The 16,116-nt window shown below is 38.2% G+C and overlaps 1 protein-coding gene across 2 annotated transcripts in view; it reads left to right on the plus strand.

The window, feature by feature from the left end:
• LOC149464504 (NXPE family member 1-like) overlaps positions 1-16,116 on the plus strand; it is a 40,963-nt gene that overhangs the window by 14,639 nt on the left and 10,208 nt on the right. For both annotated transcript variants that reach the window (XM_089674475.1, XM_089674474.1), the window contains 4 exons: positions 2,924-2,996; positions 8,008-8,116; positions 10,327-10,425; positions 11,825-12,543. In XM_089674475.1, the coding sequence (XP_089530601.1) occupies positions 8,018-8,116; positions 10,327-10,425; positions 11,825-12,543 (917 nt within the window). In that variant the 5' untranslated portion in view covers positions 2,924-2,996; positions 8,008-8,017. The remainder of the gene's footprint in view (positions 1-2,923; positions 2,997-8,007; positions 8,117-10,326; positions 10,426-11,824; positions 12,544-16,116) is intronic.

The following is a 16,116-nucleotide window of genomic DNA, read 5'->3' on the forward strand; positions in this document are numbered from 1 at the left end:
GCCCCAGACATAAGCCAAAGCCCTTCTTTGTAGAATTCGAAGGAAATAGGCCAGGACAGGGATCGGCAAAACTCTAAAGAGATATAATAATTTGGGCAGTATGACCATCTTGAGGACATTCATTCTACCTATCCAAGAGATTAAAAGAGAGGACCATCAACAAGATGAGAGGACAAAAAGATTTCCCATCAAGTAGGGTGTTGAAAGCAGTGGTGAGGAGGGGTGTCAAAAGCTCAGAGAAAGACTTGTAGTACAGGGCAGGGTATTCGTCCGGTCCAGGGAGTTTGTTTACTTTAGTCCCTTGATGGCTAAAGCCACCTCATGTGCATTGATGGGAGAGTCCAGCCTAGAATGATTGGCCTGTGAAAGCTCTGGCAATTTAATGTGTGAAAAAAAGGCATCTGCCTTCGAAACGTCTAACGTGCAGTCGGGTGAGTACAGGGAAGCTAGGTGTGATTGGAACTCGCGTAAAATTTTGACCGGGTTGCTGGTATAGACGTCTCGCGCCATTCTAAGTTTAATAGGCTTAGAGGGTTTATCCATTGACTTAAGCGTACATGCAAGCAGAGTGTCCGGTTTATAAGCTTTGAGATAAAATTTATGTCGGAAGCGTTTCAAGGACTTATCTGCCAAGTCAGTTAAGAATAAGTCGAGCTCTAACAGGACCTTGTCTGGTCGGGTTTTATTAGTGAGGAAGGGTCAGTTTGGAATGCTGCATAGCAGGAGTTAAAATCAGATTCCAATTTTTGGAATAGAGATTTGCATTCTCTTTTGAGATGTGCCAGTTGGCGTATAATCGCCCCTCGGATCATTGGCTTGTGTGCTTCCCATAGAATGAGAGGGGACACATCTGATGTGGAATTGTTCAATAGATAATCCTTAAGAGTTATCTCAATATCTGCACTGTATGACGGGTTTCTAAGCAAAGATTCACACCAGGAGGTTTCATGGGCTGTTAGGATAGGAGAAGCTATAGTGGTATGCACCACGCTGTGATCCGACCATGTAAATCGGGTGATGACTAATGCCAGAATTTCGGGACCCATGCCTACACTTACAAGATGTGGTAGATGCGTGAGAAAGATTTATGAGGGTGCAAATAGTAAGTATAATGTTTTTTAGTGGGATTCAATTCACACTAGAAGTCAACCAGTTTGTGTTTAATGGGCAGATGGTTAAAGGAAGGTTTAGTAGGACAAGCCAAGATGGACACCAGCACATGGGATGCACAAGCTCTGGGGAAAGAATCTGAAGATACAGAAGAACCTGATAAACTTTTGAAGCAAGGCTATTTTGCCTCCTCCTCCCCCTCCACTCCCACATTTGTCACTTTTTAGTACCTGCCCCCACTTCCGGTCAGATGCGACGCAGCAATCTGAGCCGGAAGTTTGCCCCCCCCTTCCTCTACAGCCTTCTGGGATGCTTCATAGGTCCCAGGAGACTGCGGGACTATTTACAAAGCGTAGTGTGCTTCGCACATGTGCAGTAGGGAACTGTGGCTTCATTTTTAGTATCCCTTGCTGAAGATGCTGGCTCCTTGACCCAAAGCTGATTGAAGAATCGGCTCCAGTGAGGACATCGCTGGATCCCTGAACAGGTAAGTGTCCTTATGTTAAAAGTCAGCAGCCACAGTATTTGTAGCTGCTGACTTTTAATTTTTTTGGGGGAGACTGGAGCTTTAACTGCTTCCTGACCACTCTATAGTAGAAGTACTGCTACAGGGTGGCAGGGATGCGCAAAATCACATATATATATATATATATGGTTGTGTGTGATTTTGTATTTCCAGGTAGGGGGCACGCAAGCCGCCCTACCGGCACTGCTATTGGCTCCTCAGCATATCAATCACCAGGTCTTGGCTGACGATTCTCGGCCGGGACGCAGTGCTTTACATATATATTGTACATTCACATCAGTCTCTAACCCTCAAGGGGCGTACAATCTAAGGTCCCTAACTCACATTCATACATACACATACTAGGGCCAATTTAGACAGGATCCAATTAACCTACCAGCATGCCTTTGGGGTGTGGGAGGAAACCAGACTACCTGGAGGAAACCCGCACAGGGAGAGCATGCAAACTCTAGGCAGCTGGTGCCGTGGTTGGGATTTGAACCAATGACTCTAGTACTGCCAGGCACTGATCACTGTATTGGTGTAACTGGGGATGTCAGTGGCAGTTAGTCAGTACCTATAGTATCAGAATGCCCGCCGCAGTCCCACTATAAGTCGCTGATCACCGCCACTACTAGCAAATAAAAAATAATAATTCCAGTATATATACCGCCATTTGTAAATGCTATAACTTTCATGTAAACCAATTCATTTACACGTCTTGGGATTTTTTTTTTAGCAAAGAATACATTTTGGTCTAAATTTATGATGAAATTAGATTTTTTTCAATTTTATATTGGTCATGTTTAATAGCAAAAAGTAAAAAATATTGTTTTTTTTTCAAAATTGTAATTTATAGTGCAAAAAATAAAAAACGCACGGGTGATCAAATACCACCGAAAGAAAGCTCTATTTTTGGGGGAAAAGGAGTTAAATTTCATGTAGGTGCAGCGTTGCATGGCCGCACAATTGTCAGTTAAAGTAATGCAGCCTGGTCAAGCCTGGTCAGGAAGGGGAGTAAATCCTCAGGAGGGCAAGTGGCATGCTGGCTTTTGTAGTTTATTGGGTCTGGTTAATAATGGAGTTCCGGCTGGCTGGGACCACAACTCAGAATGCAATGCTATTGACTGAAGATGAATCAGAGTCCTCAAAGCTCCATGTTGTGGCATAAAAAGAGGAACTTCTTGCAGGAAAGATGAACTATAACAACGTATTAATAAACCTGCCCATTTAGTTTCAATGGATCGTGTTACATATGGTTTTTAAAATGTGACCTAGAATGGTATATTTCTTTTTCTCCTATTATAGTGAACAAAGAGATTTGCAGATTAACCACTAAAGACGGCTCGGCAATTGAATCATTGAACCTTTCTGCGTAACGGTACGTAAACCCCAGTAATGGACTCTTCATTGCTCTGAATTGGTCTATTAGAAATACCATTGAAAGTGTTTTGTTTTATACTATTATTATTACAGGATTTATATAGCGCCAACAGTTTGCTCAGCACTTTACAATATAACGGGAGACAATACAGCAACAATACAGTTCAGTCTTAGATTGTAAGCTCCAAGGATCAGGGCCCTCCTAACCCTCTTGTACTTGTATAATATTATTATTATACAGGATTTATATAGCACCAACAGTTTGCTCAGTGCTTTATAATATAACGGGAGACAATACAGCAACAATACAGTTGAGTCCTAGATTGTAAGCTCCAAGGAGCAGGGCCCTCCTATCCCTCTTGTATTGAACTGTATTGTTGCTGTATTGTCTCCCGTTATATTGTAAAGTGCTGAGCAAACTGTTGGCGCTATATAAATCCTGTATAATAATAATATTAATACAAGAGGGTTAGGAGGGCCCTGATCCTTGGAGCTTACAATCTAAGAGAGAGGTCAGTACAATATGTTGTCTACTGTTGTTTCTCGCTTTGTTCATTCTCTGAAGTGCAGAGCCGAAGTGTAACACTTAATCCACGATTAATACTTTATCCAAGATGATAGTTGCCAGCACATCAGCTCATCCCCCCCACAGCTATTACTTTTTGTATCACTCAACCCTTCCTCCTAGATTGTTAGCTCTAACGAGCCGGGCCCTCTGTTTCCTCTTGTACCAAATTGTATTGTAACTGTAATGTCTAACTTCATGTTGTAAAGCGCTGAGAAAACTGTTGGCGCTATATAAATAATAATAATATGTTCCAAAAATCTACCTGTTGAGAAGAACTCCCAAAATGCTTTCAATAAATCTAGTGAGCCGGTAATCTCCTGTGCTCTTTGCCTTTGTTTCTCTATCATAGCCTACCATCTATCTCTGTGGACTACAAGACCTTACACTGTGATTGGCAGCCACAGCAGTCACATGACTGGAAAGCTCTGGATCGCAAGTGTGCATTGGGAGCTTTCCAGTCACCTTTGTTACTGTGATGGGAGCCTGCAGGGAGGTAGGAAAGTGTTTAGCAATAGACGCATATATGCATCTGCTTGGCAATACCCACTTGCCCTCCAGAGGATTTACCCCCCTTCCTGACCAGGCCATTTTTGCGTTACGGCGCTGCGTTACTTTAACTGACAATTGCGCGGTCATGTAACGATTGACCCAAAATTAAATTTATGTCCTTTTTTCTCACAAATTGAACCTTCTTTTGGTGGTATTTGATCGCCTGTGCGATTTTTATTTTTTGAGCTATAAAAAAAAAGACTGACAATTTTGAGGAAAAAAAACAATATTTTTGACTTTTTGCTATAAAACATCTCCAGTAAAAAAATGTAAAAATCAAATTTCATCATAAATTTAGGCCAAAATGTATTCTGCGACATGTCTTTGCTAAAAAAAATCCCAATACATGTAAATTAATTGGTTTACTGGGCATGTGCGGAGTATCTCCACACCAGGGGCGGACTGACAACTCATGGGGCCCCCCGGGCAATAGGGGATCATGGGGCCCCTGTGTCCTTGCCCAAACTCAAAAAAGCCTATGAAAAAGGTACAAGGGGCATCTCATGGGGCCCCCTACTGACCCCATGCCCTCGGGCAGTGCCCGAGTTTCCAAATGGTCAGTCCGCCCCTGCTACACACTATGTGTCTTATCAGGGACATTGGAAAAAGGGGAGGATCTGAGACGTCAGAATCAAACAACATTTTTACACAATGCAGAGGATTAACCCCTTAGCTTCCACAATGAGTATATCAAGCATGCTTTACTGATTTTACTGTTGTGGGTTTAGTAACACTTTGAGCAAGCTGTCATGAATGAAAGCCATTCATGACAGTTAAAAAGATTGCTTATAACAGTGATCATCACCACTGTTCAACCCTACCCCACCAGAGTATGTTGGCACCGAACTACTCTTATGATAATATGTAAAAAAAAAAGAAAAAAAATGCTAGAAGATCGAATAAAAAGTATTAAGTATTATTAATATATTTTTTTTATGAGCATATGAGCACTATCATATTATTTTAGGGTGTGTTGCGCTGATTGAATAGGGGTTTAGATACTGTCACCAGTCAAAAAAAACTCATCATGCCTCTTACTAAATACCTTGGACCTACTTTTCAAAAAAAGGGTTATTTGGGGTGAATTTCTACTGTCCTGGCAATGAGATAGACCATCAGTACATCAGGATTGATCGAATTTCAAATATATATCCCTTAGTTTGTAGATATTATAACTTTCGCACAGCCTAAATAATATACTCTGATTTGGGCTATTTTTATCAAAGAAATGTAGCAGAATTTATTTTGGCCTAAATTTATAAAGAAAGATAATGTGTTTGTAAAATTTTATAAGAGAAACTAAGAAAGCAGTGTTTTTTTTTTCAAAATGTTTTTTTTTGTTCATATAAAAAATAATAAGAAAAAACCTAGTGGTGATCAAATACCACCAAAAGAAAGCTATATTTGTGTGAAAGAATTATATCAATTTAATTTGGGTACAGTGTTGCATAACCGAGCAATTGTTAAAGTTAAAGTAGCACAGTGCTAAATAACAAAAAAATACCCTGGTCATGAAGGGGGTAAAACCTTCCTGAGGTCAAGCAGTTAATTTTCTAGCACAAATTGAGTGTTCTTTGCAAAGTGAATTTTCACCACATTGACTGAGCTAATGGAAAATTATCTTTAACATGAACACCCATATGGAATAAAAATATATTTGAAATATATTTTAAAAATATTCTTCCCAAATATATTGCCATGTATTTGAATTGCTACAATTTTGGCCATTTTCAATATATTTCAATATATATTTCCATAAATATATAAATATATACTGCAGGTTGAAATGCGTTTTTATTACAAAATATATGAAAAATATTTTTAAAATACATTTCAAATATAATATTTGTCTTTAAAAATACAAATCTGCATTTTTGGAATGTATTTACAAATATATGTAAAAATATATGTTAAAATGACTTTTTTATATGTTAAAAAAAAGCTGAAGAATATATTTAAAAAATATGTATTTTAAAAAAGATATTTTTTAAAATATATTCTTCAGATTTTTTTAACATATAAAAAAGTCATGTTAACATATTTTTACATATATTTGTAAATGCATTCCAAAAATGCAGATTTGTATTTTTAAAGAAGATATACAGTATATTTGAAATGTATTTTTAAAAATATTTTTTGTATATTGTGAAATTAAAAATGCATTTCAACATGAGATAGAGATATATATATATATATATATATATATATATATATATATATATGTGTATGTTTATTGAAATATATTTTAAAATATATTGAATACGGCCAAAATTGTCCCATTTCAAATATATGGCAGTGTATTTGGGAAAAATATTTTAAAAATATATTTCAAATACAGCTTTCTTCCATGTGGGCAGCCTCTTTCACCTTTGCTAAATCCACCCCATTAAATATCACTGCAAAAAAGGAATCAGAGATGAAGTAGGTTATGGGAACACATGGCTGTGCCCATGTAATTACATAATAGCAAACGTTTAATTATTTTAATTATAGATTTGTCTGGAATTCAGCTACACCCATCTGCTGCAGCCTTTATGCAGAAATCCTGCTCTACATGTTGGGGTTTTTTTGCATTTATTTTCTATTTTGGTAAATACATCTTAAGAGGGAGTGGAATAGACAGCCAAAAGGATCTAAGATGATGGAGACAGAACACTGAAAGTGAATTAAAGTGATACTAAACCCCGGACCCTGCATTCACTATATCCGGTCTCCCCGGACCCTGCATTCACTATATCCGGTCTCCCCGGACCCTGCATTCACTATATCCGGTCTCCCCGGACCCTGCATTCACTATATCCGCTCTCCCCGGACCCTGCATTCACTATATCCGCTCTCCCCGGACCCTGCATTCACTATATCCGCTCTCCCCGGACCCTGCATTCACTATATCCGCTCTCCCCGGACCCTGCATTCACTATATCCGCTCTCCCCGGACCCTGCATTCACTATATCCGGTCTCCCCGGACCCTGCATTCACTATATCCGGTCTCCCCGGACCCTGCATTCACTATATCCGCTCTCCCCGGACCCTGCATTCACTATATCCGCTCTCCCCGGACCCCGCATTCACTATATCCGCTCTCCCCGGACCCTGCATTCACTATATCCGGTCTCCCCGGACCCTGCATTCACTATATCCGGTCTCCCCGGACCCTGCAGTCACTATATCCGGTCTCCCCGGACCCTGCATTCGCTATATCTGGTCTCCCCGGACCCTGCATTCACTATATCTAGTCTCCCAGGACCCTGCATTCACTATATCTAGTCTCCTAGGACCCTGCATTCACTATATCTGGTCTCCCTGGACCCTGCATTCACTATATCCGCTCTCCCCGGACACTTCATTCACTATATCTGGTCTCCCACAGTACACAGAACATGGAAATGCAATTATTTTAGTAAATATAAACTGCTAATTACCTTTTCTCATCAGCAGTTAGAGCAATCTTGTGACTTCAGCAGAGCACTGGTTAAAATTTGCAGGAGGAGTTTTCTTTCTGCTCTAGGAGGATGCAGAACCCCTGACCTCTGTCTGGACAGTGCTGATTGGCCCTGTGCTGATCACAGGCACTCTCCCAAGAAAAAAAAAAAAGCAATACACACCAAACTGAGCATGTGCATGTAACTACGGATTCAGTCTGTATCAGGTGGTCATTTCAACAAGAGGAGGGGCAGAGAAGAAAGGATTAAACAGCCTTTTTACACAATGCAGAGGATTAACCCCTTAGGTTCCTCAGTGAGTATAACAATCATGCTTTACTGCATATACAGACTGATTGTACTGTTGTGGGTTTAGTAACACTTTAAGATACATTATTGAAAGGTAACCTTGCAGCATTTTTCCAGCCTATTGATTATAAAAAGAATATATTTGTTCTTCTTCTTCAAGGAACTCTAGCATGTCAAGCTTCCATGCTAAACACTTCAAAATCATTGTGTGTTTTGTTATTGTTTGCATCGCCCTGCTTAGTTACATCAATCACAGAAACTTACTCAAGGTATGTCCATCAATGAAATGCCATTTGCTATTAAAATAACACATTATTTTAATTTTATTTTTAGGGATCATTGTAAGATAATGTATACGGTATGTGCAAACATAGATGGTCTTTGTAGAAGACTTTGGTGTGAAATGTTAATAAATATTTAGAGATTATTTTTTTAATTATCAAAGGAAACCGGTCCAAAATACAAAATATTTTATTTATTTTTTTACGGAGGAAAGAGATATGGGGAGGCTTCTCTTTCTAGTGATCACTGTGACTGGCTATCAGGAGCTGGTTCTTCTACCTTCCGATTGTGAAACAATGGCCTAATCCATTATATAACCAAAAAACAAAGTGAAAAAAAAAATAAAAATATATATATATATATATATATTGGAAGAAAAAGTAGTAGAAAAAATATTAATATTGAAATAAAAAATAAATAAATAAATAAATATATATATATATATATATATATATTTATTTATTTTTTTATTTCAATATTAATATTTTTTCTACTACTTTTTCTTCCAATATATATATATATATATGTATAAAAAACAAAAACCACACAAAAAATAAATAAAAAATATCCCCTTGATAAAGTCAAGTGACGAAACGCGTCGGATAGGAGTGTGCAGTTGATTGTGATTGTATAATTTGCCCCACTGAGACATGGGTTGTGTGCACTAGTGGCTACAGCATTTAATTGCAATTTTTTGTTTTATTTCACCCTAGTTAGCGCTTGAGTTATTCAGTTTATTTTAGCTTCTGATTGTTAGTCTGAGGCCAGGAGCTGTCGGTGAGAGTCCCGCCTGTTCTAGGGGTGCATGATTGAGTGTTCTTTCATCACAAACAAAGGTATACATATATATGACAGCACAGCATAAGACTCAGTCCATGCTGCCTTTTCAAGTACTGTATACAGTGGCGTGTTTACCACGAGACAGACAAGGCGTTTGCCTAGGGCGACAATTTTCAGGGGGTGTGGAACCGCCACCCCAGAAAAAGGCAAACACATGGCAGGGATGGGGACCTGATAAGGCTCCGCCATGGAATTTGAGAAGGCTGCACGCTGCTGGAGGGTGTACCGAACAAGGAAGGAAGATACTGGGCTTGGCTGCTTTCTAAAGAGGTGAAGGTTAGTGCTTGACTAGTTGTCTCTCTCTGCGGGGTGAGACAAAGGGGTGGTTTGGCAGAGAGTGGCAGCAGCGTGAGCCGGAGGGTGGTTGCCGGAGAGTGGCGGAGACTGGGGTGGGGGGGGGGCTGGTGGTGGTGGCGGGCCTCCAAATTTAGCGTTGCCTAGGGCAGCACAAGAACTAAATACACCACTGACTGTATATATGTGTGCAGCCAGAAGAATGGGGTTAAGCTTTGGGAGATCCACTTGGGTGGTTTTTGCCCAAGCTGGAATTGCACATTGAGGGTTTAAGTGGAGAAAAAGACTAGGGGGGGGGGGGAGGGAGGTTTACGTTGTGTGGGTTTTCTTAAGTATTCTAAATACTTAGAAATTTTGGCATTTTTACAATTGTAATTGTTTTTTATTTATTACTATTATTATTATCATCATTATTAATATTATTGTTCCTTTTTTTAGTATTATTATTATTATTATTATTATCATCATCATTATTATTATTATTATCATTATTATTATTATCATTATTATTATTAATATTATTATTGTTCCTTTTTTATTATTATTATTATCATCATCATTATTATTATTATTATTAATAATATATTAATATTATTGTTCCATTATTATTATTAATATTATTATTATAATATTTATATTATTGTTCCTTTTTTTATTATTATTATTATTATTATTATATCTGCTTTCCAGGTGTCCTGATGGTTTAGCCAATTTAGATGGAACACATACACACCTGAAAGTGTATGTCCAGCAAAGATTTTTTTTTTTGTTGTTGTTTTGGATACAGTGGGAAAGATTAGATAGGTTTCCTCTCGCTTACTGTACGGTGACAATAGTTTCACCAGACAATGAGAAAGAAATCAAAACTGCTGTCAGGAAGTGAACAAAAAATGTTCTAATGGACCCCAACCCCCAGTAAATCCCAACAGGGATTCTGATACTTTGACAATCTATCTAAAACAAAACAAAACAAAACAAAAAAAATAACCATTTGGCTTGCGATTCACTTTAGGAAAGCATTTAAATTTTCTCTTGAATTAACAATTTTTTTTTTTTCTTAAAGCCTTTTAAAACCCTATTCCCAGCAAGCCAATATTCTGGGTTTTCTAAGGAAAATATAGAGTCTTCAAAAACTACACCCAGCGCCGACGCCAACCTACAGGTACATAATCTGCTGAGTTCCATCAAGCAAAGACTAGTGAAATCAACATTTGTAAGTTTCAACACAACAACTAGTGCTAAAAACAGCACCGCCACTATTTTAGGCGATGTGTCTGGCTTATGTATTGGAGACACATTAGTTGTTTCAGTTGAAATGTTCAATTATTATTATTAATAATAATAAAATTATCATTATTATTATTATGATGATTATTATTATTGTTATTATCATCATTATTATTATTAATATTATTGTTCCTTTTAATTATTATTAATATTATTTTTTATTATTATTATTATCATCATTATTATTATTAATATGTTGATATTATTGTTTTATTATTATTATCATCATTATTATTATTAATATATCAATATTGTTCCTTTTTGTTATTATAATGATGATAATAATTTATTATCATCATTATTATTATTAATATTATTGTTCCTTTTTTATTATTATTATTATTATTATTATTATTATTATTATCATCATCATTAATATTATTTATTATATCTGCTTTTCAGATGTCCTGATGGTTTAGCCAATTTAGATTGAACACATACACACCTGAAAGTGTATGTCCAGCCAAGATTTTTGTTGTTGTTGTTTTGGATACAGTGGGAAAGATTAGAGAGATTTCCCTTCGCGTACTGTACGGTGACAATAGTTTCACCAGACAGTGAGAAAAAATCTGCAACACAGAGAGGATTCAAAATTATTATTAATATTATTGTTCCATCATTATTATTATTATCATCATCATCATTAATATTATTGTTCCTTTATTATTATTATTATCATCATTATTAATATTATTGTCCCTTTATTATTATTGTTATTAATAATAATAATGTCATTGTTCCTTTATTATTATTAATATTATTGTTCCTTTATTATTATTAATATTATTGTTCCTTTATTATTATTATTATTATTATTATTCCTTTATTATTATTATTATTGTTCCTTTTTTTTATTATTATTATTGTTCCTTTATTATTACTATATCTGCTTTTCAGATGTCCTGATGGTTTAGCCAATTTAGATTGAACACATACACACCTGAAAGTGTATGTCCAGCCAAGATTTTTTTTTTGTTGTTTTAGATTCAGTGGGAAAGATTAGAGAGATTTCCTCTCGCTTACTGTATGGTGACAATAGTTTCACCAGACAATGAGAAAAAAATCTGAAACACAGAAAGAAATCAAAACTGCTGTCAGGAAGTGAACAGAAAATGTTCTAATGGACCCCAACCCCAGTAAATCCCAATAGCGATTCTGATACTTTGACAATCTATCCAAAACAAAACAAAAAAAATAACCATTTGGCTTGCCATTCACTTTAGGAAATCATTTACATTTTCTCTTGAATTAACAATTATTTTTTTTTCTTAAAGCCTTTTAAAACCCTATTCCCAGCAAGCCAATATTCTGGGTTTTCTAAAGAAAATATAGAGTCTTCAAACACTACACCCAGCGCTGACGCCGACCTACAGGTACATAATCTGCTGAGTTCCATCAAGCAAAGACTAGTGAAATCAACATTTGTAACTTTCAGCACAACAACTAGTGCCAAAAACAGCGCCGCCACCATTGTAGGCGATGTGTCTGGGTTATGTATTGGAGACACATTAGTTGTTTCAGTTCAAATGTTCAATTATCTGGGGGAAAGAAAGACCCATGGAGGAGACTTTTTACGAGCCCGGATCTTTTCACCAACACTTGAAGCTGGAGCTTCAGGAAGAATTGAGGACTTCGACAATGGTACCTACAACATCTATTTTACTTTATTTTGGGAAGGACATTTATCTATATCTATTGTTTTACTACACCCAAGTGAAGGAGTGTCTGTTTTATGGAAACTACGGAATGCAAGAAACAAATATATCATTTTCAAAGGACAGTTCCTCAACCATAGCAAAGAGGTGTTTACAGAATGTGACTTTCATATGGACTCAAAAGAAAAGGAAATTTGTGAATATTCCAATAAAAAATACGGAGAGTATTTTTATTGCAATAAGCCTCCGGGTGTTCCGTGCGAGGCCTTTATATCCCTGATGAGTTATAATACACCCGATTTCTACCTTACACAGAAAGAGAAGAAAATGTTTGAAAGGTAATTTGGATTTACAGCTTAGAAAAAAAGTTATATGTGCATGAAACGTGTCAAAAAGTCTGAATGGGTTAGGCTTTGAACTCTGGTAGGATTGCTTTCAGGGTACAGCCTCCATTCTTTGTATCATTTTAAAAAAATATTAAACAGTGACTAAAAAAAGTACACAGCGCTATGTCAAAACACAATATCCAATTGAAATAAAAGGATAAAAGAAAGAAAAAACTTCCACCAAAAAAAATCTAAAATAAAATTATAATGTGAAAAGTTCAATTCATTCCAGTGGTAAGTGTCTCTTTAACCACCCATGTATATAAACGGCCGGACGGGAGCAGTGCAGGGGGCGGGTGGCCTCCCCACTACCTGCTTGTGTGCGCTCCCTGGGATCCGGTGCCCACTGTGTCCTCCGGACACAGTGGAACACCGATCGTCGTACGGGATCGTCTGTGTGAAGTCTCGATCATGTGATCACTGATTGGCCAAGTAGTGATCACATGAAGAGTAGTAAGCAAGATGTCACTTCCTGACATCATTGCTTACTACTTGTCAGGGCTCCGGGCATGACCAGAGGTGTGTGGACTGACACAGGGAAACGCAGGCTTCAGATATGGTATAAACAATATGATTTATTAAGACTAACAATACAAAACGCAGTGCAAGACTAAACATAAACACAGTGCAAACAAACCAAACCACCCACCGATAACAATACATACAATGCAAGAGTCGTCAGGCAGGCCGGGTCAGTAGCAAACGGACAAACGGAGTACCAGGAACAGGCGGGAGAGTGGTCGGGGTCACAAGCAGGGTTCAGTAACTCACGGGCAGCGTGGTGCAGAGGGTCAGGCAGAGAATGGTCAGGGTCACAAGCCAGGGATCAAACAGGAGAAGTCAGCAGAGGTCAGGATCAGGCAGGGTCGGCAACAAGTCAGGCAGAAACAGAAACAGGAACACAGGATACAAGATACAGGGGCCCATGGAAAAACACACACCAAGGCCCTGACTGTGAGTCTGGCCATTCCTTAAATACAACCCCTGCAATCAGCTTCAGGTGTTTGGCTGACTGCAGGGGTGAGTCTCTGATTGCTGAGAGCACCCGCTGGCCAGCCCTGGTACTGCAGCCCACAAGGCAGGTGAGTCCCACCATTATTGGCAAGTCCATTCCTGACACTACTAGTAAAATCTGTGAATGATCACAAAGGTCACATGGAACTATTCACAACAGCCTTGTCTCCCGTACTATCTGTCAAATTTGAAACCAGCTTGGCCGTGCGGGGCTCTGTCCACACGGCCGCTTCACTCATTCACAGAGTTCTATGAATGAGTGCCTACAAGTCTTGACAGCCTTAGGGCTCCATATACACACTCACGTTTAGGAGCTGTTCAGCATTTTTTTTAGCAGCCCCTGAACTCTCCCTAATGTTTTCCTGTGTGTCCATGTACACATCTTCGTTTACAGTCGTTTACAGGCATTTGAGTTTACAGTCGTTTTTGTGAACACAGAAAACTTGCGTTCAGCAGTCGATTTTATCAGCGTTTCAAGTGCAAAATGCTTGTAAATGTGGCTAAACGCGGCTAAATGCGGCAAATCGCGTTTATAAGTGTTTGAAATTTTTTTTAACTCTTCCAGTTCCCGATGCTGTCCAGAGCCTTTTTTCATCATGAAAAATGCATGCAAAGCATTTTCAAGGTACTCAAATGGACAAAACACTGAACACAGGATGTTCCTACCAAGCTTGTCACACATTGTAATGACCAATTCACACCTCAGACCTCTCCCACCCTTGGAAGCAAAAGATATGTTGATGAACATTCACACCTCAAATTCCTCATGAAGACCCCCTGCCAGGTGACCTTAATGACTCACTCCACCAGACACCTTACCCAACCTTTGGAAACAAAAGAAATGTTAATGAGAAACTCACCCCTAAGCTAATCTCAACACATACTGCTCTCTCTGCTTCTACTCTCTGTATTTCTCTGAAACAGTCTGAAATAGTTATTAATTTAACACTTTTCAGTGCATTCTGGGCATTTGGGAGGTTCTTCTGTACTTCTTTTTAAAAAACGCTTCTAAACGCAAACGCACATAAACGCAGTATGCAAAGAAATAATCACCGGCCAGGACCCGGTGAGCGACAGCTGAGGCTGCGAATGGCGGCGCAGGTAGAGCGTGCACGTAGCTTGCACTCGCCCCTTGCCCGAAACTGCAGAATCATGTACAGGCATACCTCGGTTTACAAATTTAATTAGTTCTGCGGGACTTTTCGTATTGCAAACAATTCGTAAACCGAAATGTGGTTTCCCATAGGAATGTGTTGAAAACCAATTAAGCCATTCCAGAGGTCAGTAATAAGTAACAAAAAAGTCTTTTATCTGTTCAAAACTCTTTATAAAGTGCACTTTAAACACCTAAATACTGTACAGGGACATGATAAAAAATTAATTCGTAAATGCATTGAAAACCAATTAATCCATTCCGGAGGTCAGAAAAAAGTAAAAAAAAGTTTTATCTGTTCAAAACTCTTTATAAAGTGCACTTTAACCCCTTGACGCCAGCACCTCCTGTCCCTTTAAGGGTTCCAGAAGCCGGGAGGTGGGGCGGGGTTTTAAGGTCATGTGACCGCAGTCACATGATCGGAAAAGGTCCCGATCGAAAGAGGAGATCGGGACCTTTCCGTAATTACCGAACGTGTGTGCTGGGCTGCAAATGTGCGGCCGCTTGGCATCTAGACCTAGACTCTGGGAGGCTGCACATTTGAGCTTGGCCAGCGCCAAGAGGTTAAAGGCATAAAGAGACAAAAAAAAATTCTTAAATGCATTGAAAACCAATTAATCTGTTCCGGAGGTCAGAAAAAAGTAAAAAAAAAAGTCTTTTATCTGTTCAAAACTCTTTATAAGGTGCACTTTAAAGGCATAAATACTATACAGGGACATGAATAAAAAAAAATTTGTAAATGCATTGAAAACCAATTAATCCGTTTGTACAAATAATTTGGAAACTGAGGAATTATTTTCAATGGATTTTCATTTGTAAACTACGTTAACCGAAGCGTTCGTAAATCGAGGTATGCCTGTATATTTACGTGATATCCTCAGGAGACCTTCCAAATGCCCAGAATGCACTGAAAAACCATAAAAAATTAACTATTTCAGACATTTTAAGAGAAATAGAAAGCAGAAGCAGAGAGAGCAGTATTTGTTGAGATTAGCTGCCTTTTTTTTGTTTTGTGGTGTTTGGATGTGTTCCAGCTCATTTCTGTGCAGAAATAATTGCAGCAGTGTCTAACATTTTCTTTCATGCAAAACCTCAAAGTATGGTGTACCAGGTCCATTTGAGTACCGGAAAAATGCTTTTCATGCATTTCTCATGATGAAAAAAGGCTCTGGACAGCATCTGGAAATGGAAGAGTTAAAAAACGCTTCTAAACACAAACGCTTATAAACGCGGTTAGCCGCGTTTACAAGCGTTTTGGTGTTTGAAACGCTGATAAAATCTACTTCTGAACGCAAGTTTGGTGCGTTCAAAAAAACGACTGTAAACTCAACTGCCTGTAAATGACTGTAAACGACATA

The sequence above is a fragment of the Staurois parvus genome, unplaced genomic scaffold (genome assembly GCF_062004578.1).
Source record: "Staurois parvus isolate SC_StPar_1 unplaced genomic scaffold, SC_StPar_1.0 ptg000151l, whole genome shotgun sequence".
Taxonomy (NCBI): Eukaryota; Metazoa; Chordata; class Amphibia; order Anura; family Ranidae; genus Staurois; species Staurois parvus.